Source organism: Podarcis tiliguerta (genome assembly GCF_965153285.1).
Source record: "Podarcis tiliguerta genome assembly, chromosome: 17".
In the NCBI taxonomy this organism is placed as follows: Eukaryota; Metazoa; Chordata; class Lepidosauria; order Squamata; family Lacertidae; genus Podarcis; species Podarcis tiliguerta.
The window spans coordinates 10,663,550-10,686,754 of NC_139550.1; the positions used below are offsets into that span (position 1 = coordinate 10,663,550).

General features: G+C 44.2%; 1 protein-coding gene across 1 annotated transcript in view; it reads left to right on the forward strand.

Annotated features, from left to right (window-relative positions):
* Window positions 1-39: 39 nt before the first annotated feature.
* The window catches only part of HOOK3 (hook microtubule tethering protein 3), a 65,519-nt gene continuing 42,353 nt past the window's right edge, over window positions 40-23,205 (forward strand). The window contains exons 1-2 of the mRNA XM_083419887.1: window positions 40-325; window positions 20,457-20,542. Of these exons, the coding sequence (XP_083276013.1) occupies window positions 269-325; window positions 20,457-20,542 (143 nt within the window). The 5' untranslated portion in view covers window positions 40-268. The remainder of the gene's footprint in view (window positions 326-20,456; window positions 20,543-23,205) is intronic.

The following is a 23,205-nucleotide window of genomic DNA, read 5'->3' on the forward strand; positions in this document are numbered from 1 at the left end:
GCGCCTGCGCCTTGTCGGCGGCCGGTGTGCCAGCGGAGCGGGCGGATCCCCCACGACGGGGCCCGGCTGACGTGTCTGCGCTACAGAGCAGCCCGGCCCGGCTGTGCCGGCCTGGGTTGAGGGGAAGAGAGGAGAAAAGAGGAGGCGGCGGAAAGCGAGCGGCGGAAACCAGGCCGGCGCCTCTCGAAGACTCTGCCTGGCGAGGAGGCCCAGGCGGCGGCGGCGGCAGCTCCTCGGCTGGAAGAAAAAGCCCCACCCGGCCTGCACCATGTTCAATGTGGAGAGCCTGGAGCGGGCCGAGCTCGGGGAGAGCTTGCTCACCTGGGTGAGTGACCGAGGCTTGTGGCGGGGGGGAAAGGTGCCGTTCCCCGGGAGCTTTTGCCCCCTGGGCCTGTGCTTTCTCTCCTTCCATCCCTTTCCCAGTTTGGTGCCTGGGCGGCTTCCTTCTGTCTCTAACTCGAGCTCCCCGTTGGGCCCTGCCATGCCTCGAGCCGGTCTCTGTTCTTTTGAGGGGCTCCACACGCTTTGCCTCGCTCACACCGGTTATGGGCTTCGGCCCCCTAAGATGTGTCCAGCCTCATCCTGCTTATTCAGATGCAGGCAACCCGCTGGATTCATCCGGGCTTAACTACCAACTCACTCTGCGTATAGTGAGTGGTATGATTCTATGTATTTATTTGTTTTCATATGCAAAATTCAGATTGCGAATGTGGCAAGTAAGTTTCTGCAAAGCATGTTTTGGGCAGGTACACAGTCTCAAGGAACCAGCCATTGGTTTCCCTTTGAAGGTCCACCTGGCTTTTGTTTTGTTTTTTAGTGTGTGAAAAAGCACAGTAGAACACCTCATATCTCCTCTCCCCCCCCCCCCATGGATTGTATCCAGCAAAATTTACTTACGAGTAGACCAGCTGTAATTAATGGATCTAAGCTATTTGATTTCCATTAGTTTCAATAGGTCTGTATGGACTATGACTAATATTGGATGCAGCCCCATCTTTCTTGTCCTTTGAAGGCATTAATGTCATCAAGCCATGAAAGGGCTGGGCTTGCTTATTTCGCCATCTCTCCCTTCACAGCTTTGCTGTAAATGCAGCTTCTGCTTCCCTTTAAATCTCGTCAGTCTCTTTTAGTGTTTGTATAAACTTGTGCAAAACTTCACACTTGTGGCTACCAGCAGGACAGTTTGCACCTAATCACGTTTCTTGGAGAGAAACTACTTAAAGGCTAGTACTTGGACTCTGCAAGACTCTTGGTTGGTTTTTCTCCAACAGACTAACATAGCTATCTCTCTCTCTTGAAGGCGGGGTATTACTTATAATCTGTTAATTTCAGAGAAGTGAGTATCTAGTTGTGGTTTTCAGGTGTTGACATCCAAGCAACTTGGGCATGGGGGGGGGGGGAATCTACCCACACATTCTGTTGTAGTGCTTCGTCTATCTAAAATCAGTAGGTTGTCTTTGTTCTATTTTAAAGAGACTTCAGGTATTTGGGCCCAGAGGAGCATTATTTCCACAGGGCTAGAGCTAGGAGTGATGGAACACAGAGATACACTGTTGGAGATATTTGGGGTATACCTCCATGTTGTCATACTTATCAGTCTTTTGTAGAGCACTTTGCAGGGAGAAAATAAAGGCAACCTGCATTGCTAAGAGGCAAATAGTTGTAGCTAATTTCATCTGTATATTTTCAACCAGATGTGTATGCAGACAGTTGAGATCCTTGCCTGGTTTCCTATGTTCCTGTGTGTGAATCCATAATCAAATACCCTGGAATACAATGCTTCTGAAGATAACAACTTGTATTGGGGTCCTTAACTCTTTTGTAGGTAGTGTTCTTCTTATTACTTCAATTAAAAAGCAATCTGCACCCTTGAACTTAAACAAATTCAGTTCTGTTGATTGCAGCTGGGCTATTTAAGATCAAATTCTATTCTGAAAGATGCTGTTGCCTACAAACCTGTGCATTGTTGATTAAATTACAGAGCAGTCTGGGCAGATATGCCAGTGTATATTCAATTTAAGGTAAGGTATATCCTAACAGCCACTGTGTGGGTTTGTGGGGAGCAGTGTAAACCTTTAATTTTCGACCTTCCACTAAGTCCTGTGGACTGAATTTTAGTTAACCTTCATTCTTGATGGTGTAAGTTACACAGAAGTCTGTGAGTGGGACCAGTGAATGGAGTTAGGATGCAGCATAACTTAGTTTTTCCATGACACACACCCTTTTTGACCTTTACACCAGAGTAACATTCCACTGCCTTAATTTATGCCAGCAGGGATTTTTGTCAGCCATTGTAAGTAGATATGCCAGGGTAAGCCATTTATATTGGTTTATTCTGGGGTGAGAAGATATGCCACAGCCTAACCTCTCTCAGCTGACATATCTCTGGGGTTAGAATTGCCTCACCAGTCAAGAACATGTGATCTGTTATCCCTAGAACTAAATTACCTTCAGGTTGTCAGCAAAAAGTACATGGACACCAGGGATGATACACAACTTCAGTAGGACTTTGCCAGGTGAAAATTTGTCTCTTACACCTTAAACCTATAAATAAATAACCGAATGAATGTATGCAGAGTTTATGTGCTGTCTTACTGCACTTTGATTTTTAACAGCTACATATTGACTGTGTTATGTTCGGACATAGTTAGTTTTGTGGTTTCTGAAAAGGGGCATGAATTGCCTCCAGTGTTGTACTTGCCACCCACATGCTATGTCCATTTCTGTGTTTGTAATGCTAGCTGTCTGGAGGGTGACTGTTGCCAGTGCAGGCTTGATTCTGCTATATTAGTGCAACATCCTGTGATGTTTTCTAGTTAGCAAAGTACAATATTCCTCACCGTGCTACAGAAGATCACACCAGTACACTCTTCATCAGACTCCAGCTAGTTTAAGATACTGCTTTTTTTTCTATCGGAAGGTTTGAGAATGCATAATCAGATGTTGTGCTAGACTGAAATACCTGTGCTGGCTGCCAATTCATTTCCAGGCCAAGTTCCTGGAAACTAATATTTTTCAAATGAGACTGCTTTCAGTTTCACCTTATGTAGAGTCCAGATTTGACTTTTTCTGTTGCAGTACTATTGTATTTTTTCCGTATATTAGATGTACCCATGTATAAGATGACCCCCTATTTTGGGGGGCTCTAAATTAAGAAAGTGGGGGGAGATGGCCCAGAGTCGTTGAGCACTCCTGATTGACGCAGCGGCAGCCAATAGACAACAGAGCTTGCCGCAATCACCAAGCACTCGCCCAATCGCTGCTGACAATCTCAGGCTCGCGGCAAGAACCAATCACACGGGCTAACTACACACTACCAATGTATAAGGCGACACCCCCCCCCCCCAAATTTTGAATTGATTTCGGGTAAAAAAAGCTCGTCTTATACACAGAAAAGTACGGTATATCTCTGGAATGCTGTCCATACATGTTGACTTTCAAAGAGAGCTGGACACCTTTATTATAATCTTTAATTTGACTGGTTGTTTCATTTTCCTGCTACTGTATTCTGCATTTATGATTTTTCTTTGTTTTAGTTAATATGCATCTTAGACTTCATGTGTTGGTTCCAAACTTAAGCCATGCTTCAGCTAGACTCATTGAAATCTGTGGGACTTTACATTGGTTATCCACTGTGAATTTGATTTAACCCCTTTTAAAAACATCCAGATTAGTAGCCATCAGCTACAACTTGGGGTGACGATTTTTAAATTCATTATGCACACTTTTGTCTGTTCTGAATCTTTCAAAATTCAGCTTTATTGAAGTTTTAGTGTTGTAAGAGAGAGAGAGAAACTTCTCGTTGTGTGTTAACTCTACAATGTGGAGGGCAGGCTTTCTGTTCCACTGCTTTGCATTGAGTGCATATTTATTAATTGCTGATATTTTTCTCTCCAACTTGCTGCTTTCCCTAGAGAAGTAATTAATAAGGAAGCAAATACTTATTGCATTCTACATTTCCTGGAAACAGAAGTAAATAACGGGCAGTGTTTGCACCAATCTTAACTGGTAGAAAGTCCTTGCATGTTGGAACCTTTAAATGGCCCTGGGATACACATCAGATCTTATTACTGTATTATTATTATTATTATTATATTATGAAAATGCATTTCAGAATAAATTATTAACTTTTCCGTATTTCAGTGGCCTTGTTTTCTGCATTTACAGTGCAGACAGATGTATCCCATATGTGCATTGTCTTTCTCATTGCCTAAATCAGCATAACCTTTAAGGGAGAGAGAAAAGGTATTAAGCAAGCCCATTCCATTTACAGTTTAATTCAAATAAGTTTTTAAAATTATAATGTATAGTTATGGATGGGTGACTAGCATAAATTGCAGAAGGGCTCTAGCTCAGTGGTAGATAATTTGCTTTGCATGTAGAAGGTTCCAGGTTCGGTTCTCTGGCATCTGCAGGTAGGGCTGGGAGATAACCTTGTTGGTAATCCTGGAGACCCATTTACAGTCAGTGTGGACAACACTCAGCTAGATGGACCAGTAGTCTGACTCTGTATAAGACAAAGTCCTAATAACACTTTAGTTCTTGTCAATGGGAATCATTTGATACATCATGTCTTATGCTGCTTCTGGAAGAAACTTGGGTTATGTTGAGTCTCTAGGGGAATATATATTTTTTTTATTAGGTGAGGGTCAGCTACCAGGAATGCTTTTGCAATCCTATGTTGGTGTTCAGCTGATAGATTTAAGAGGAAGCTCTCTGTTATTTTTGTAGATCATACTCTGCACTTCCGAAGGAAGCAGAGACCTAAATCCAGATGAAGGGAGAGGGGAACGGTTAATCATTAATATTATCTACACATAGTAAATTCCGGCACTCTGCTAGGATGGTTACACAAGCTCAAACCCAAAAATGCAGTTATTTGCAAAGTCTAAATCAGACAGGTCAGGAGGCCGTTTCCTGTCTAACCAGCTATCTGAAACTGCTGATGTTAGTTAAAGGTCAGAAGGTCGTTTCCTGCCTAGCCAAAAACTGCTGTCAACTAAAAACCACTAGCAAGATGTTTCCTGCTTTGCTTCTGCTTTAAGTAATGCAAGATAAGAAGAGATACGAAGGACACGTGTACAAGGAGGTGGGAGGGGGTGCTTAAGAAGTGCTTAGCTAACAGCCTTAGCCAGCAAATATAGATGTGCCATATAAGGAATAAGTTGGAAACTTGCCAGCTGATTGGGGGAAGTTTTGGGGGAGGTCTGGGAGGTGGGTAAATACTCTAAAGTATAAGAAGGCTTGCAGATGCGTATTGCTGCACAGTCAGATTTCAGAAACTATATTCTGCTGACTGTCTCTGTGCACAGATTTGCAATAAAACTCTTTTCTCCAAAGAAGAAACTTTCCTGGAATTTTTTTATTCTCTTCTCGGTCTTGGGGACGCGGGTAAGCAATTCTCTGGCAAAGTAAAGGGCATAAGCCTACAGCTTGGTGCGTTGGCCGGGAATTGCCCCACCCCAAGGGGGCCGGGAAGAGCCAGGCTCGACCAGGTGAACAGCTCGGACCGGAGTCTGCAGGCTTCAGCGCGCACCCTACTGATTCGTGGGAGAAGCCGGCCACACCGCTCCTGAGTAGGGACCTCGGTCGAGGGAGGAAAGAGGACTGGCCAGGAGGGAATCCGCAGCGGAAAACGGTAAGCCCAAGGGACAGGGCGTGGGCCCCAAGGAAAAAGGGGGGCGAGGTCTGATCAAGCCTCACCTGGTTGTGCAGAGGGCCGCCAGTAAGGTTGGGTACAAGGGAAACAGAGGGGAGAACTGGCCGATTGCAGTAGTTTGCCGCCAGTAAGGTTGGGTACAAGGGAAACAGAGGGGAGAACTGGCCGATTGCAGTAGTTTGCCGCCAGTAAGGTTGGGTAAAAGGGAAACAGAGGGGAAGTTGTATTGGTGTGTTTTGTGTGTTGCATGTTGAAATTATAATGGTGTGATTTGTATGTTATATGTTGCATGTCAGATACTCCAGTGACTGAATTGTTGTCAAGTGTGGGTCGGGGCCTAGCGCTCCCCTTGGCCGAGCGATTGCAGGGTTGTGCGTTTTCTGCCAGGGCGACCTCGTGCAGACCACAATCTGTATCGTGTGAACTGTGAAAGAATTTACAGCCCAGTCAGGTGCGGAGTATCTGAAAGAAAAAAAAAAAAAAAAAATGGGGTCTGGGGCAAGCCAATGTAGTCCTCTGGAATGTTTTTTAAAGAACTGGAAAGCGGCCACAAAGCATGATGATTGGGGAATCAGATTGCGAAAACAGAGAATGAGGACATTATGTGAAGTTGACTGGCCCGCACAAACTAATTGGCCGTCAGGAGGAAGCTTTGATTTGCAACTAATCAGCCCATTATACCAGAACATATTGAATGTCCACCCCGACCAAATCCCTTACATTTCTACTTGGAAAACCAATGTAGAAAAGAATCCACCGTGGTTGAAAGCCTGCCAAGGCGACGCCCCACGAAATACAATTTGTACAGTTCGACCGGCAGGGAAGGCAGAAAAGCCCCCGGTGATACCAGACCCAGAAGATGAGGAGGGGGGAATCATCAAACCGCCACCACCCTATGCTCCACCAACTGCCCCTCTAGCAATTCCCCCAGGCCCAGATCCCCAAGCACCGGGAGGAGCTAGCCCCCAGCCTGAACCCCCCAAGGCTGATGAATCAGAAGAGGAAGAAGAGGATGATGAGGAATTTGTAAAGGGATTGGTTGAGTTAGCAAAGAAGGGAAGAGAGTGGACTCAGTATCAGTCTTTGAGATTGCAACAGTATGTACAACCCTATGCGGAAAAAGTGGATGTTAGCCCCCACGTGTTGGCTGCAGCAGGATGCTCCTCAGCACAAGGGAAGAAATGGCAGAAGGAATGGATAGAAGCAGCAACCAGGGCAGCCTTCCATAAGTCCCATGAGGCACAGAAAAAGGGTGGGGTCGGAGTAATGCCCCTCCGAAGGGTTTATGACCCACCGGGACCTCCAGGGCCTGGTGGGGCGGAGGCACCACGGACCTACACGGTCCAGCATATACCCTTTTCAAGTGCAGATGTTTGTAATTGGAGAAATCAAAATCCTTCCTTTGAGGAGAATCCAGCTAAAATTATAAAATTGTTTGAAGGGATTTTTTAAAACCTATAATCCCACTTTTGATGATGTGCAGTATTTGATGGATGCGCTGCTAACCACAGAAGAAACTAGGCGAATCCATGTTGAAGCTCGAATACACATGAGAGCACAGGGAACACCGGATCCAGACATTATAACAGGATACCCTGATAGTACCCCGAATTGGAATTATCAGACTGCTGATGGCCAGAAAACCCTCACTACCTACCGCCAGAACGTATTAAATGGTATGAGAAGGGCAGCCAGGAAACCCACCAACTTTGTGAAGGTCAGAGAGGTAGTGCAGGGGAATGAAGAGGCCCCAGGGGCTTACCTGGAACGCCTGAAGGAAGCCTACCGTCAGTATACTCCTGTAGACCCAGATGAGGCTGCCAGCGCCCTTATTGTAAAGGCTGCTTTTGTAGCTCAGGCAGCGCCCGATGTCCGCCGAAAAATTCAAAAACACGAGGGGTTCATGGGCCACACCCTTGAGTGGATGTTAGAACTGGCTCAAACCACTTACAATCAGAGGGAAGAAGAGGAACAAAAGAAAAAGGAGAAGTATCAAGCAAAGAAGTTGATGGCATTACAGGCCACCGCACCCATCCCTCAGAAAAGAGGAAGTGCCCGGGGAGGAGGGCAAGGCCGCCTGGGGAGGAATCAGTGCGCCATCTGCCGGCAGGAAGGGCACTGGAAAGGAGAATGCCCACAGGCCCACTTAGGAGGGAGAGGACGAGGAGAACGAGCCCCAGGCCCAACCCCCAGGGGACCTGGACAGGAACTGAGACCTTGGTCATCGACAAATGCCAGCAGGGGTAGAGGACGTGGACAGGGACCTCCCTGGTACCCCTCAGCCCAAAGGCAGCCCGGCATGATGAGCCTGAGAGAGGAGGAAGAATACTAGGACAGACCGGGCCCAGCTGCTTTAGGTTCCCGTGAGCCCATGGTCAAAATACAAACAGGGAACCAAACTATCCCCTTTATGGTTGACACAGGAGCCGCCCACTCTGTTTTGCCAGTACCAGTGTCCAAGCCCACCAAGCAAACAATTAACATAATAGGAGCTACAGGCAAATCACAAAGAGCCCCATTCCTGCAATCTGTTGTCTGTCGCCTGGGTGGCCAAGTAGTCCAACACAAGTTTTTATATATACCAGAGTGTCCCATCCCATTATTGGGCCGAGACCTGCTATCAAAATTGCAAGCCCAGATTTCCTTTCAACCGACAGGAGAAGTGACAATGACTACAGGGCAAACAGGAGAGCTTTCCTTAGAAGTACCCTTAAGGGAACACTGGCGCTTAATGATGGTAAAAGAAGAGGAGGGGATTATTCCAGAAGACCTCCTGCAAAAAGTAAACCCTGGTGTATGGGCAGAAGGCAACCCGCCCGGAATGGCAAAGAACATCCCACCTATAATAGTCAAGCCCAAACCATTCGCCAACCCTGTGGCTGTGAACCAGTACCCTATCCCCCGGCGAGCTGCAGAAGGAGTATGGGTACATTTGGAACGGTTACTTCGCCATGGCATCCTGAGGCAGTGTCAATCTCAGTGGAACACCCCACTCTTGCCGGTGAAGAAGGAAGATAACTCGTATCGTCCGGTCCAAGACCTCCGATTGGTCAACCAAGCCGTGGAAACCCTCCACCCCAATGTGCCCAATCCTTACACACTGTTGAGTTTAATACCTCCTACTGCCTGCTATTTCACGGTACTGGACTTGAAGGATGCATTCTTCTGCTGCCGTCTGGCAGAGGAAAGTCAGCCCCTGTTTGCATTTCAATGGATGGATCCAGGAACAGGCACCAAGGTGCAATATACGTGGACGAGACTTCCACAAGGTTTCAAGAATTCTCCAACCCTTTTTGGGGTAGCATTGGCCTCGGACCTGTCTAGCTTCCCCACCAGCCCACACAGGGTCTTGTTACAGTACGTGGATGACCTTCTTTTGGCCTGCTCAGACGAGGACACGTGTATGAAAGCCACCAAGGATTTGTTGAATCACTTGGCTGAAGCAGGATACCGGGTATCTAAGAAGAAGGCCCAAATATGCCTACCCACTGTAAAATACCTTGGATTTGATATATCCCATCAGCAACGGACCCTTAGAGAAGAAAGGAAGCAAGCCATTATCCAGATTCCAGAGCCAAAGAATCGCAGAGAACTTCGTGGTTTCTTGGGCTCGGCAGGATTCTGTAGAATATGGATCCCTGACTTCAGCACAATTGCCAAGCCTCTGCACGAGTCAACCAGAGGAACTGAAAAGGACCCCTTTGTGTGGGGAGAGGAGCAACGGCAGGCCTTCAAGGATCTGAAAAGGGCATTGCAGCAAGCACCAGCGCTGGGTATCCCAAATCCTGAGAAGCCTTTCTCCCTGTTTGTGGATGAAGACCAGGGAACAGCAAAGGGAGTGCTATGCCAAAAATTGGGAAGCTGGCAGCAGCCCGTGGCATACCTATCTGAGCGCCTGTCGCCTACAGAACAAGGCTTACCGCCGTGCATGAGAGCAGTTGTGGCAGTAGCCACCCTACTGAACAAAGCAGACAAATTTACTTTTGGCCAAGACACTGTTTGTGTGACTCCGCATGCAGTCCCAGCACTGCTTGACATGAAGGGTACCTATTTCCTCTCCCAAGCGAAGATGAGGAAGTGTCAGATGTTATTGTTGCACCCACGTTTGAAGTTCCAGGTCACCACCGCCCTCAACCCAGCTACCCTGTTGCCGGTAGGAGAAGGTGAGGAGCAGACGCACGACTGCATTGAAGTAATGGACGAAGTATATTCCAGCAGGCCTGATCTCAAAGACAAAGCAGACCCCCACTGGCTTTCATGGTTTGTGGATGGAAGCAGCTTTGTCGAGGCTGGGCAGCGAAAAGCAGGCTATGCAGTGGTAGCCCTGGACGACCAGGTGGTCGAAGCAAAGTCACTCCCGCCTGGAACATCGGCCCAGCTGGCAGAACTAACTGCGCTTACCAGAGCCCTGAGCCTGGCAAAGGGACAGAAGATAAACATCTATACTGATTCTAAGTATGCATTCCTGACCTTACACGCCCACGGAGCCTTATGGAAAGAGAGAGGTTTGCTTACCTCCAGAGGAAACCAGGTGGCCCACCCACAAGCTTTGTTGAACCTTCTGGATGCTGTATGGGAGCCTGAAGCGGTAGCGGTTATCCATTGTTATGGACACACAACTGGACCAGGGGAAGTGGCCAGAGGAAATCGATTGGCAGACAAAGTGGCCAAGGAAGCAGCTCGGGAACTAGCCCCCATCCCGGTTATCGGAGCACTAGTCCCAGAAGAGATTTTAAGCACCGCTGACAAGCCAGCTTATACCAAGCAGGAAAAGGACACTGCAGACGCCCAGGAACTGACATTGACCAAAGAAGGATGGTACCTTACCCCTGATGACAGGATATGGATTCCAGAGTCTCTTTCGCGGCAAATAATTCAGAGGTACCATGATTCAACCCACATAGGACCCGATGCTACAACCAAGCAGCTGGAAAAATGCTTCTATATAGCCCACCTCTACCAACTGGCAGCCCAGATTTCCAGGAAATGCCTGCTGTGTCAGAAGAATAATCCCAGAGCCGGACCACTGGCTCCCCCAGGGATTCAGCACAGTGGAACGGCACCTATGGAAGATCTTGTCGTGGACTTTACTGAATTACCCCGTTGTGGACTGCACCGCTACCTGCTGGTAGCAGTGTGCACCTACACCGGATGGGTCGAAGCATGGCCCACAAAGACTGAAAAGGCATTTGAAGTAACCAGGTGCCTGCTTAGGGAAATCATCCCTCGCTATGGATTGCCAAGGTCCATAGGATCTGATAATGGACCAGCATTTGTTCATGCAGTCCTACAGGGGCTGGCAAAAGCGCTCCAGATCAACTGGAAGCTGCATACTGCTTATAGACCCCAGAGTTCTGGAAAAGTAGAGAGAATGAACAGAACTCTAAAGAATCAGCTGTCCAAGCTGACACAGGAAACCGGGTCTAATTGGGTGGCCATGTTGCCCTTGGCATTACTCAGGGTCCGCAGTCTTCCGTCAAAACGGACCCACTTGTCATCTTTTGAAGTTCTGTTTGGGAGACCAGTCCCATATGTTAGAATGTTAAATCCGTATGTTAGCCAAGATGTGCAACTGAATAATTATGTACAGTCACTCTCCCGAGTTCTTTCTTATCTCAACAGGTGGACCCAGGCTCGCACCCCATGTGTGTTGACTGAACCGTTCCATCAGTTCGAGCCAGGTGATGAAGTGTGGGTGAAAGACTGGCAGCGAGCCCCCCTACAGCCCTGCTGGAGGGGACCATACACCGTGCTACTCTCTACTCCTACTGCTGTGAAGGTTGCCGGCATCACCCCGTGGGTCCACCATACTCGAGTGAAGAAAGCCATCTCGGATTGGACAGTAACACCAGATCCAGAGAACTCCCTTCGGCTGACCATCTCCAGACGCCTGGCAGACGACCGCTCTGCTGATATCACACCGGAAGCTGATATCTCAACGCACAGCTGAAGAATTGGATGGGAGGGGCGCCCGCGGGCAGCGTCCCCAACTCCGTGCCAGGACTAACCCAGGAAGCTCACCAGGACATTTAATATTTCCATAGGGACTTTCTCTTTTCTTTTTGTTATCTGCTTTATGTCCCACAGCCCTGACCCCACTGAGCCATACCGCATTTATTGGCCTGATGGACTCTGCTACGACTGGTTCGTCTTACCGGTGGTAAGAGATGGTGTGCTCTATGGCTATTGGAAACTGGGATTTGATGAGATTGCCGTCTTAAAACACCCCACTGCCCCGTTGTGGCTCCTCTCCCACACCACTGTCCGGCATGCGTGGATAGTGCTCATACGGGAAGTTGCAGAGACGCTCGAACTCTATCGAGTTCTGGACCGCTTTTGCTGTTGTGGGAGGGTAGTCAACTGTTATATGGGAGGTAGAGCACTGTACCAACCTCATTTGATAGACCAGGTCCTACTCTTAATGCAGGCGATAGATGGGACGGAACCTATCTTAATGCAAGTATTGCAGGGGTGGGAGCCTTAACCAGGTGTGCATTGAAATTGCTAAACAAGTGGTTCAATCCACCCATCAGGGTTAGCAGAAAAGTTGACCCACGTAGTGGGAGCATCAGCTCACCAGTGGACTCTCATCCTTGAGGCTCAACAGATAGTCGGGCACAAATATCAGTGAGCTCTTCAACAATGAGCACACCCCCTGAATATTGGTGGGAGGAACCATGGAAGGATTGGGGTTGGTGGATAGGGGTTATCTCAACCGCTCTTGTCATATGGATGTGTGTTTTCTTTTGCTGGCATGAGCGTCACCGATTTTGTGGGAGGGAACAACCAGCCCCCATCCCCTTGACCCTTCTGGTACTAGCCCTACTTGGGTTGGGTCTGGGAGATGACTCACATATACGGAAAACCGGCCGGTCAGAGCCCTATCATCAGATTTGGAGTAATAATACCTATGTTAGAGATATAGATCGTTTCTCTTCTATGCTTAATCTTTCTGAATGCTGGGTTTGTATGCATATCCCTCCACAATTTAAGAAGCCTGGCATACTACTGCATAGTATTCCAATAAATGAGTCATTTAGAATTAGTAATCTTATGTCAGATGGTCGCACCTATTCACCCCCAGTGTTTCTGTCACTCATGGAACAGGCACCTCGTTGTCTCCGTTTCAATCATAACAGCAGCAATTTTTTAGGTCACTATCCATATTGCAATTGGACTTATGAGTATATTAACGGATCCTCCTGCTTCCAAAAAGGTACTTCCATTTATGATGCTATGTGTGTCGATTTTTATACTTGGTTTACCTGGATGACGGCGCGCAGCAGATCTAACTGCCTGCTCCAGTCTGATTTGTGGTTGCTCTGCGGCACAAGAGCCTACAAAGAAATCCCCTCTGCCTTTTCTGGAACCTGTACTTTAGGAGTAGTCGTACCCCTGGTGTATAAGATGGATAAGCTCCCAACAGTCCGTCTGCGTAACAAAAGGGACGCGAAATCACCTATTAACCAGTATACCGGCACAGCCATCTCTAGGTCCCTTCTACCCCCTTTGGGTGTAGCCATGAATTACCGGGATCTGCATAGATTGGCAAACTGGACCGAGGCTTTGTTTAACTCCACCATCTCGGCCTTAAAAGCAATTAATAAGGAAATGTCAGAGATGAGGGAGGTAGTCCTTCAAAATCGTTACGCTTTGGATGTAGTCCTTGCCTCTAAGGGCGGAGTTTGTGCCTTAATTCATTCCCATTGCTGCATGTACATTTCAGACCAGTCAGCAAATATTTCAGCCACCATCAACCACATGGAAACAATGATAGCTGCAAACCCGCTGAAAGCCACAGGGAGTGATGCATGGGGTTGGATGTATTCCTGGCTCCCTGATGGCAGTTGGCTCAGGAATGTTATAGTATTATTAGCAGGACCTCTATTAATCCTTTTGCTTCTTTGCCTCTGTATCCCCTGCTTATTGCAATGCTTGCAGCAAATGATGCAAAGACTCCTGTCACGGAAGCTAGGACCCACAGTCATCGCTGTGATGAGGGAGTATAGGCCCATACCCCAGAACGAACCTAAGTATTAGGTTGTTCAGAAGAAGAGGAGGGAGTGAAGGGAGAGGGGAACGGTTAATCATTAATATTATCTACACATAGTAAATTCCGGCACTCTGCTAGGATGGTTACACAAGCTCAAACCCAAAAATGCAGTTATTTGCAAAGTCTAAATCAGACAGGTCAGGAGGCCGTTTCCTGTCTAACCAGCTATCTGAAACTGCTGATGTTAGTTAAAGGTCAGAAGGTCGTTTCCTGCCTAGCCAAAAACTGCTGTCAACTAAAAACCACTAGCAAGATGTTTCCTGCTTTGCTTCTGCTTTAAGTAATGCAAGATAAGAAGAGATACGAAGGACACGTGTACAAGGAGGTGGGAGGGGGTGCTTAAGAAGTGCTTAGCTAACAGCCTTAGCCAGCAAATATAGATGTGCCATATAAGGAATAAGTTGGAAACTTGCCAGCTGATTGGGGGAAGTTTTGGGGGAGGTCTGGGAGGTGGGTAAATACTCTAAAGTATAAGAAGGCTTGCAGATGCGTATTGCTGCACAGTCAGATTTCAGAAACTATATTCTGCTGACTGTCTCTGTGCACAGATTTGCAATAAAACTCTTTTCTCCAAAGAAGAAACTTTCCTGGAATTTTTTTATTCTCTTCTCGGTCTTGGGGACGCGGGTAAGCAATTCTCTGGCAAAGTAAAGGGCATAAGCCTACACAGACACACTGGTATGATGTGTTCTTCAAGTCACACAGTTGTACTTGTTCATAAGCTTGTAAATACCCAGGACTTTATAGTTAGTTGATCTTACAAATTACTACTCTGCTACTACTTTCACAGGTTTTGACATGACCACAGTGTTTCTCCTTAAACTGTCTTGTCATCAGTATGAGAAACATTTATGGGTTGGATGCATATTTAGTTATTCTTAAGAGTCAACCCAGTGAAATAAATAGCACTTGCAATACTTACTTATTGCATTTATTATATACCATTTTTATACCAAGGCACCTGAAGTAGTATACAGTTTTAAAATACCGAAAGAATAAAATGTAGAGCAACAGAGTCCTCTAAGGCCAAGTGGTGGTCTCTTCAGAAACGGATGACTCTTACCTGGGCTCTTTCTCTTCTGCCGCCCGCAGAAGAGCCCGCTGCAGTGCTCTGACCGATGGGCGGGCTCTTTAACTCTCGGGCCCTGGACTCTTGGCCTGGCACCCCTGAGAGCTTGAGAGAATTGAGGAAAGGCACAGGGCTGCCTTACCCATAGGCGCAACCCTAGCGCCTATGGGTAAGGCAGCCCTGTGCCTTTCCTCAATTCGCTCAAGACTTAAGTAGCTCCAGGGAAGATGGAGTGAGGGGCTGCCCCAAACATCAGTTAAAGTTAACTTCCATTCATAAGTCTGGATCCAACCCTATGTAGAAAACTCTCTTGGTTGCTTTTATTGAATAGAACAAAAGCATTTTAAAATAAAGGCATTTGCAGGACCTTTTTGTTTTGATGATAGATTCGTAGTTCTCATGAAGACCAATATTAGAAGGATTTACAAAATCTGTGTGTGCTAATTGGTACAGCCTGAGGAAGACAGTATGTGGTTTGTAACTAACAACAATCAGCAATAAAGACTTTTTAAGTAATGTAGTTATTGGGTTCAGATTTTGAATTCTTCATGTCTGTGAACTATAGCACTATGGACTGCAGCACAGCCTTTGAGAAATGTTTCTCAAACATATTTGCAGCAGTCCTACTATAGTTAAGATCTGTAAGGTGGCGGCTGTTCTTTTTATTTTAAAAACTTAAATTTTTAGGGTTCTATAAAGCAACTTATTTAACAGATTCCTATTCTTTTTATTTATTTATTTATTTATCAATGATGGGAAGAAGGTATATTTGCACACACAATTTAGTAAGTTGTAAGCAAGAGAGAATGATTTTTCTTCAGAATATTTGCTTGGTAGGAATGAAATTAACAAAAAGGAGTCTGTGTCATATGTCTGTTACACAAACTTGAGTCATTCTGTCCCTGCTGTAGCCTTGAATTCTGCTTAGAGTCGACTAGTTCAGAAGATTTTCTTGTTTCACTGACATGCCTATGTTGGAATTATGGGCTGGGATCCAAAGAAGAAATGCTATGAATGTACAATGGAGGTTACTGCTGAACAGTGCACGCACTCTTTCATGCACATTCAGTCACAGTGCGCCTATAGCACTGTAGGCATTATTATTATTATTATTATTATTATTATTATTATTATATTTTATTTATACCTTGCCCATCTGGCTGGGTTTCCCCAGCCACTTTAGGTGGCTCACAGTGTATATCGGAGCATACTAAAACACAAACATTAAAAACTTTCCTATTCAGGGCTGCCTGCAAATGCTTTTGAAAGTCAACTGTTGGAGCGGGTTGTCAGTTAAAACATAATTATCTCAGTTTAACAAACCATAGTTTATTGGACTGAGAAAAATCCATTTATCTGTTCACTTATCTAGTGTGCCTTAATTCAATATTTCCAGAGGTGGGAGAAACCACAGTTTCTTGTGCTGTCTGTACAGGTGATTCCTATGGCCCAGGATATCAAACCATGATGGAGGAATCACAAAGTAGGGATTACTTAAACCAGCTTTGCTTAACCTGGTGTCAGTGTTTGAAATTAGCCATGTGCCAGGTGTGTTTTGTGACTGGTGCGGGTCCAGTTGTGACCATGTGGAGATCTCTGGATGCCAGTTTGGCAGCTGACATCTCCACCTGGTTGACCCCTCCAGCTTTCTTAAGCAGGTAAGCAGAAGAGCTTATTTATTGCATTTATATCCCACCTTTTTCTCCAAGGTGTACTTGGTTCACCCCCTCCTCAGTTCCTCCCTACAGTGACCCCGTGATGTAGGTTAAGAGGCTGTGACTGGCCCAGGGTCACCCAGTGAGTTTCATGACTGAGTGGGGATTTGAACCCTGATCTTCAAGGTGCTAGTCCGACACTCTCACCACTATATCATAGTGGCTTCCTAGAGTACTTCTGCTATGGGGCAGCTATATAAATTAAGTAGGCAAATAAATATGGAGAAAGCAAAATGTCACTTACAGAATGATCTGAAATATTTTCATTGAAGCCTGAATTTGTTTTATTTGGATTGCTTTATTTGATGTTTTAATGTGTTGTAAACCACTGAGGTTTTTTCCCTTTAAAATATAAAGCAGTCTTGAAATGAAATGAAAAATAATAATAACAATAATAAATCTTATTTGGGGGGTGGATGGTGCCTAGACATTCTGCTGTGGTGACTGCAACCTAGTTTTAAGGTGCCATTTGGCAATTAGCTTATATATCTGAGTTTCTAACATTGTGTGGTACCCCTCTAGTTGGTTGGGAATTAAAACTCCATTAGCCCCAAGAAGCAAGGCCAGTGGTCATTGGATGATGGGAATTGTAGTCCAAACATCTGGAAGGCAGCATTTTGGGTTAAACAATAGCTTCCTTGGTTTCAAAGTCACAGACTACGGTTAAATAAAGCCTGTAAATATTTAAATAATGGAGGGGGAGCATGTGAGCACAAACCTTGTCCCCAGTTACACAAATTGTGGTTCATTGGACTGAGATGGTAACATCTGAACCAAACTGGAAAGGAAAGGGCATGCGCAAGGGTGTTTCCTGGGCCCAGGACATCTGTTCACATTGAGATTAACAGATATTAATAAGTCATAGTACACAGTTTATTTTAAAATATGTACTGAAACCTGTCAGTCTTCCTTTCGGGGCACCTAACAATGGATATTAAGAATAACAATGTGCAATCAAAATCAAGAAGAAGCTGCATACAAACAGAATACATACCTGTTGTTAAAGGCTTTGAGCCACTTAGTTGTCAGCTGAAAGGAACAACTGAAAGGAAATTCCCAGTGTTAACATTTGTGTCCAAAGTGTATATGTTAATTATTTGATGGAAGGCTGTTCCAAAATGTATTTTTGATAACTTGGGTGAGAAAATGAGTTAAACCTGTCCTTGAGCTGCTTGTGAAACTTTCCACATCCACCCAAGCACTCTAACCTGTTTGTGAACATTTTAAGAACTGGTTAGGGTAGATTAAATGATCATTAGGTCGACAAGCTTGTTTAGCTGAAACTCTCCATATATATAAAAAATAGCAGCTGGGTGAAGATGGGCAGGCTGAAATGTGTTCCCATTCTTTTTCCAGGGTGTTAACTTCCTGTTTTATTATGAAGAACTGGTTGAATATTTCTACTCTCCAGGGTTAGGAAATAGGTTTGAAAATTGTTGTTCATGCACTGTAGAATACTGCATTCTACAGAAGGACTTAAGTTCCTAAACTAGTTTGTGTGTTGAGAGTGGTTGTTTTTTTGGGCAAAGTTTCAGAGCAGCCACTTTGTTTGCAGTATAACACATGCCAGGATTCCTTGGGTTTTATGATTTCTCAGATATAAGAGTCCAAAATATCCTCCCTCTCTGAAGCAGGAAGTAGGCATCCCTTAGCTATTCCAGGTGCTTCCCATTCATTTGCAATCTGATGAGGCCAAAACTGGCCTCTTTGCAACTGGAACTTTGCAACAATAAAAATAAAAGATCAGCTGCTGCCAAGGAACATCCCTTGCCATAACGTCTAGTAAAACCAGGGATGGGGTCAAGGTTGTATGGGCTCTCAGTCAAAGTAGTTCCCTTGTAGTACTGATCACTGTCAAGTGTCTTCCAGCTGCCATTTTAATTTCCCCCCCACCCCAAGTCCTAGTCCCCATCCCCCCCCAGGTAATGTATGTTAATAACATGGCTGCCACTACAAAAACACATAGTGACCAGAAAACTGAAAGTTTTAAAAAGAAGGAACCAAGGCAGGTATTAGCAATGCCAGCACCTATTATGAAACGGGAAGAGGTAGCTGTGGTTTTAATCACCATTTTTAACATAATGCACAAGTATTTTGGAATGTTTAGTCCTTCCCAGAGTGCAAGAAGATGATGAGCTTAAATGTGGAAGGGAGCTTGTGCCCACAGCTAAGTCCACCGACTCAAATCTTTGTGGAACAAGGAGCTATCTAATGTTAGGCGTAAGACTTCCATATGTTGAAAGGATGGTTTCTTTTTTAATCCAAGGCTGTAGCAGTGGGAAAAACAGCACTTTGCTGGAGTGATAATGGTGTGAGCCCCTCTATCATAGCCGCAGGTTGTATATGTGTGTAAATAAACTATATATCATACAGATACCATGTTTTGAGACTGGGGTGGCATGTAACAGCATCATTGATTATTGTTAATGTTTTGTTTTGAGGTTATCTTTTTTGAGCTGTGGGAGAAAGGTCACTTTTTAAATAAATTCTAGCTAAAAGTTTCAAGTTTAGAGGCCACTTACTCCTGAATATCATATACTGGGAATGCAGAGACTTAGTTTTGAGAAGACATGCACACACTAAAAGGAGGAGATGATGGGCAGACATTGTATTAATGTTGCAATCACCACTATCATCAAATATTATAGAGTTGGTGCTGCACCCTTGGCTAGAAGGCAGGGAAGGTGGCTGCTGCAGACAGGGAAGAGGTGAATTGCTTTTCCATCACAGTACATCAGGAAGGCCAAAATATGTATTTTAAAGGTGGAAAGGGGTGTAATTTCAAAGTCAAACAAGCTTAGAGTGTTTATTTATAGCATGTCAATGTGCAGAGAAAAACAACATTCACTTTTAGGGGAAAGTATTCAAAATGCTTAACAAATTTATGATGCAATCTTCTGTTATGCACACTTCCACCCTGTGGAAATTGTTTTTAAAGGTGTGTGCCTTCAGGTATAGAAATACCTGTGCATCTCCAGATAAGAAAATATGATGGACTGTGTGGAAGTTTGGAAGTATTAATTGAGGGAAAGAGCCAAGACACAGCATGCAGAAATATCCTGATAAGGGCTTCTTATGCATGGATACTCTTGCTCAAATTCACACATAGATACATTGGTTCTTGTGTGAGATAATGTGCCCTTTGTCACTGTTGTTGGATTTGATTGATACTAATTGTATTTTGCTTTTGCTTTTTAGTTTGCATTTTTGTATTTTATTCTTGTGAGTCATGTTTGATTGAAAAGTGACATAAAAAGAAACTTTAACCTAATGTGGCATTATATGATCTGTGCAGATCATATAATTTATTTTCTCTTGAGTTAAGTTCAGTTGACACATTTTACCTACTGTGATTTTTAACAGTCACCTTCTGAGGGCATCTTTATAGCAGAAGTTTTATTAAAAGGGCCAAGATGTCATTGGCTCAGCTACCATACCACCTAGGGAAAGTAAATTTCATAGTGACTGGAGGGCTGTGGAAATCTAATGTAGAGACCCTGTTAAAGGATCCATCACTTTATGAGGACTGTTCATGACTGTTCACCTCTAAATCTTGCTGGGTGACCTTCGACCAGTCATGGTCTCTCAGCCTAACCTACCTCACAGGTTTGTTGTGAGGATAAAATGGAGAGGGAGGAGAATTGTGTATGCCACTTTGAGCTTATTGAAGGAAAGGTGAGATATAATCAATAAATTGTAAAATAAATAAAGGGGCTGAGAGAGTTACTGCCTTGCGGAGGAAGTCATTAGTTTTTAATTTATAATTTTGATTACCAGTAGGGATAGTGTATTTATCCTTTTGGGCTAAATTGTTTTCGTTTGTTTCTTTTCTCTGCTTTGTATAAATAATATAATGTATTGTAGTCAGCTAGTAAGAGCTGCAGTGCTTTTGAAATCTCTTGGTGTGCTGGCGTGATGCAATGCGGTGTAACTTGACTAAATGTACCTGTTCTTCCTCAGATCCAGACATTTAATGTTGAAGCACCATGCCAGACTGTGGATGATTTAACCAATGGAGTTGTGATGGCCCAAGTCCTGCAAAAGATGTAAGAGAACACTTTTTAAAAATCATTGTGAATGTGTTTACTTACTCAGTAAGTAAGTAACTTCCCCCTTACCCCTGACAAGTATTCACCTAATATGAACTTACTATGTTATACTCTGATCTTAAGTGTTTTTGCTGCTCAACAATAAGTTTTGTTTAACAATAAAATATTAATTACTTTTATTAATGAATGTAATTCTTGGTGAATCAAGCTTTTGTTTTCAAACACAGAAAACAATTTGTGCATGAGCTGCGTGCTTCCCTTTGCATGAGCAAGTAAACCATAGCTTAATGTAACATCCAAACCTGGTTTTCCTTGACCCAGGAAACCACAATTTCCAATCCAATAGAAAACTGTAGTTCAAGACGGTTAAAGTGAAGCAAACCACAATGCCAGATTGATCTGGTATGTTACGCTATCTTTATTGTGATTTGTTTATCCACTCTCATAAAGGGAGGCATTTCTGCACAGTATAGTTTACTAACCCAGGCTTTTATGGTTTAGCATTATGTGCAAACATGGCCAGTTCTTAGTAGTAGTTTTTTAAATTAAAAAAAAAATCTATTTCTAGACTGTGACTAATGTACTGTATATGGTGTCTTGCAAGATAGCATATTTAACTAAAGAATAAGGCTCTCCACCCAGAAGAGCATATTTTGACAGTCGTGTTGGCAATAGAGGAAGGGAATGGGAGAATGGATGTTTAATGTATTTGGTGGGCTTTTATATAGAGCATAGACAATAAAAAATAAAACTGCTTGTTCAGTAAATTGCACTGTAGTGAAAGAAATAGCAGAGCTGGTGTGACTAAGAGTTCAGTTAATGACGTCTCCATATTGCTATTCTTCATAAGTAGCATTGTTAATGACCTTGTTTATTGAAAACTGTCTAAATTACCCTTTCACCCCCCACTCTGTGTTAGCCTTTCAGTGTCATGACTCTGTCAAGGCAGTGCTGGGGGAAGTGCTGTTGCTTACATAAGATGCATTCTGTTAGAAACAGAGTGGCTCTGTTTCTTGCACTTCTACATCTAGCATCTTTCAAGGACATTAAATGTGCTTGAAGATGACTAATCCCCCCCTGCCCCCAGTACTTGGTTTTCTGTTGAGGGTAATATTCATGAAAAGCATTTAGAATATAATAATGTCCTATACCTCTCTGTCACTGTTCCACCTTTTCCTCCCAAACAGCTCTCCCTTTATCTGGGAGAGGTATAGTCTGAAACCAGAGGGAGAGAAAAGTAACAGCTTATGTTTGGTGGGCCTACAACCTTTCATCTGCAAGAGAGGCCTACACAAAGACCCTTTCCCTTCAACTTTGAAGGGAAACAGCACAGATTTCTCTTGCATTAAGGATGAAGAACTTTCTTTGTGACGTCAGCAGTTGCTACATTAATCCCTACTTTCGGCGTGGATCTGTATTTAGCAATCAACATATGTAAAGAAAGAAAATCATTCATAAAAAATTATTTTAAAAAAGAAAGAGACATTGACTTCCTTGTGGGGATTGGTTGTACTGGGCTTTTCTTTGAATAATGTGACATTGTGGGTGGACTACGGTTTAATGGGACTGAAAAAAGGGGTATGCAGCTGCAGTAAAGCAAAGATGAAGCAGAAGAAATTGGCCTTGGAGAGTGAAATGACATGGGGGTATGCCAAATAAAGACAGATCAAAGCTATGAAGGAAAAGAAGTTGATTTGTTCCTTTACCCATTCTTTTGGCAATATCCCAAGTTGGATCTACATTTCCATAGGCATTCCCACCGTTTGGTATACATCTTGCTAGTTAATATATGTGCTCATTTTGTGTCACTTTTATGTCAAAAATGCAGAGAACTTATTCACAGAAATTGTGAATGTGCTTTCTCCACAACATGCCAGAAATGGAATGGAAGCTAGCTCATTCACTGCTTGAACTAACCAAACCAGTTTGTTGGGGCTTTGTTACCGGCACTTCATCTGTACTCTCTATTTCAACCATCCTGTTATTCACCACTGAGAATCAAGCTGTACTTCAGCAGGTTTAACTTGCATCTTCAAAGATTTTGTGCTACTTATATCGTAACTCTCAAATTCCTACAAATTAAAAAGTGGCGTGTGAAATGAGATGAACTTCCTCTTCAGCGGAAACAAGTTAAGAATATTGAATTATGAGATAAACGAGCCATAGAGCCTTGGCTTAATGATGGGGGGTGGGGTGGAGGGAGGATCATAGTCTCTGAGGATTCCATCACACTCACCAGGCTTCCTGTCCTGTTGAACTCCAGTTTCGAAAATTAAATCTTATCCCCCTCACCCAAAGCAAGCCTTTCCTGCTTCCCACCATTCTCCTACCTGACTTGTTCTAGAGTTTCTCGAAATGATGTTTGTGGTCCATGAGGAGCCTTTTTGAGGCAATTCAGAGTTTTATATCATTGGCTAATCACATTTTTGCATATCACACTTTGGATCTCATGCTCTAGATCAGAAAGATGGTGATCTATGTTTGCAGAGTAATGTGTGTAGTCTGAACCAGAAAAGAGTGCACAGGGCAATGAGGTCAGTACAACTCTGACCTTCACGCTGCTACAGTATACAATCATATCTGCAGATTTAAGGTTGTACTTTTCTCATGTACATTCCATATAAACTGCAGGTATAAGCTCCTAATGGATCTACATTCAT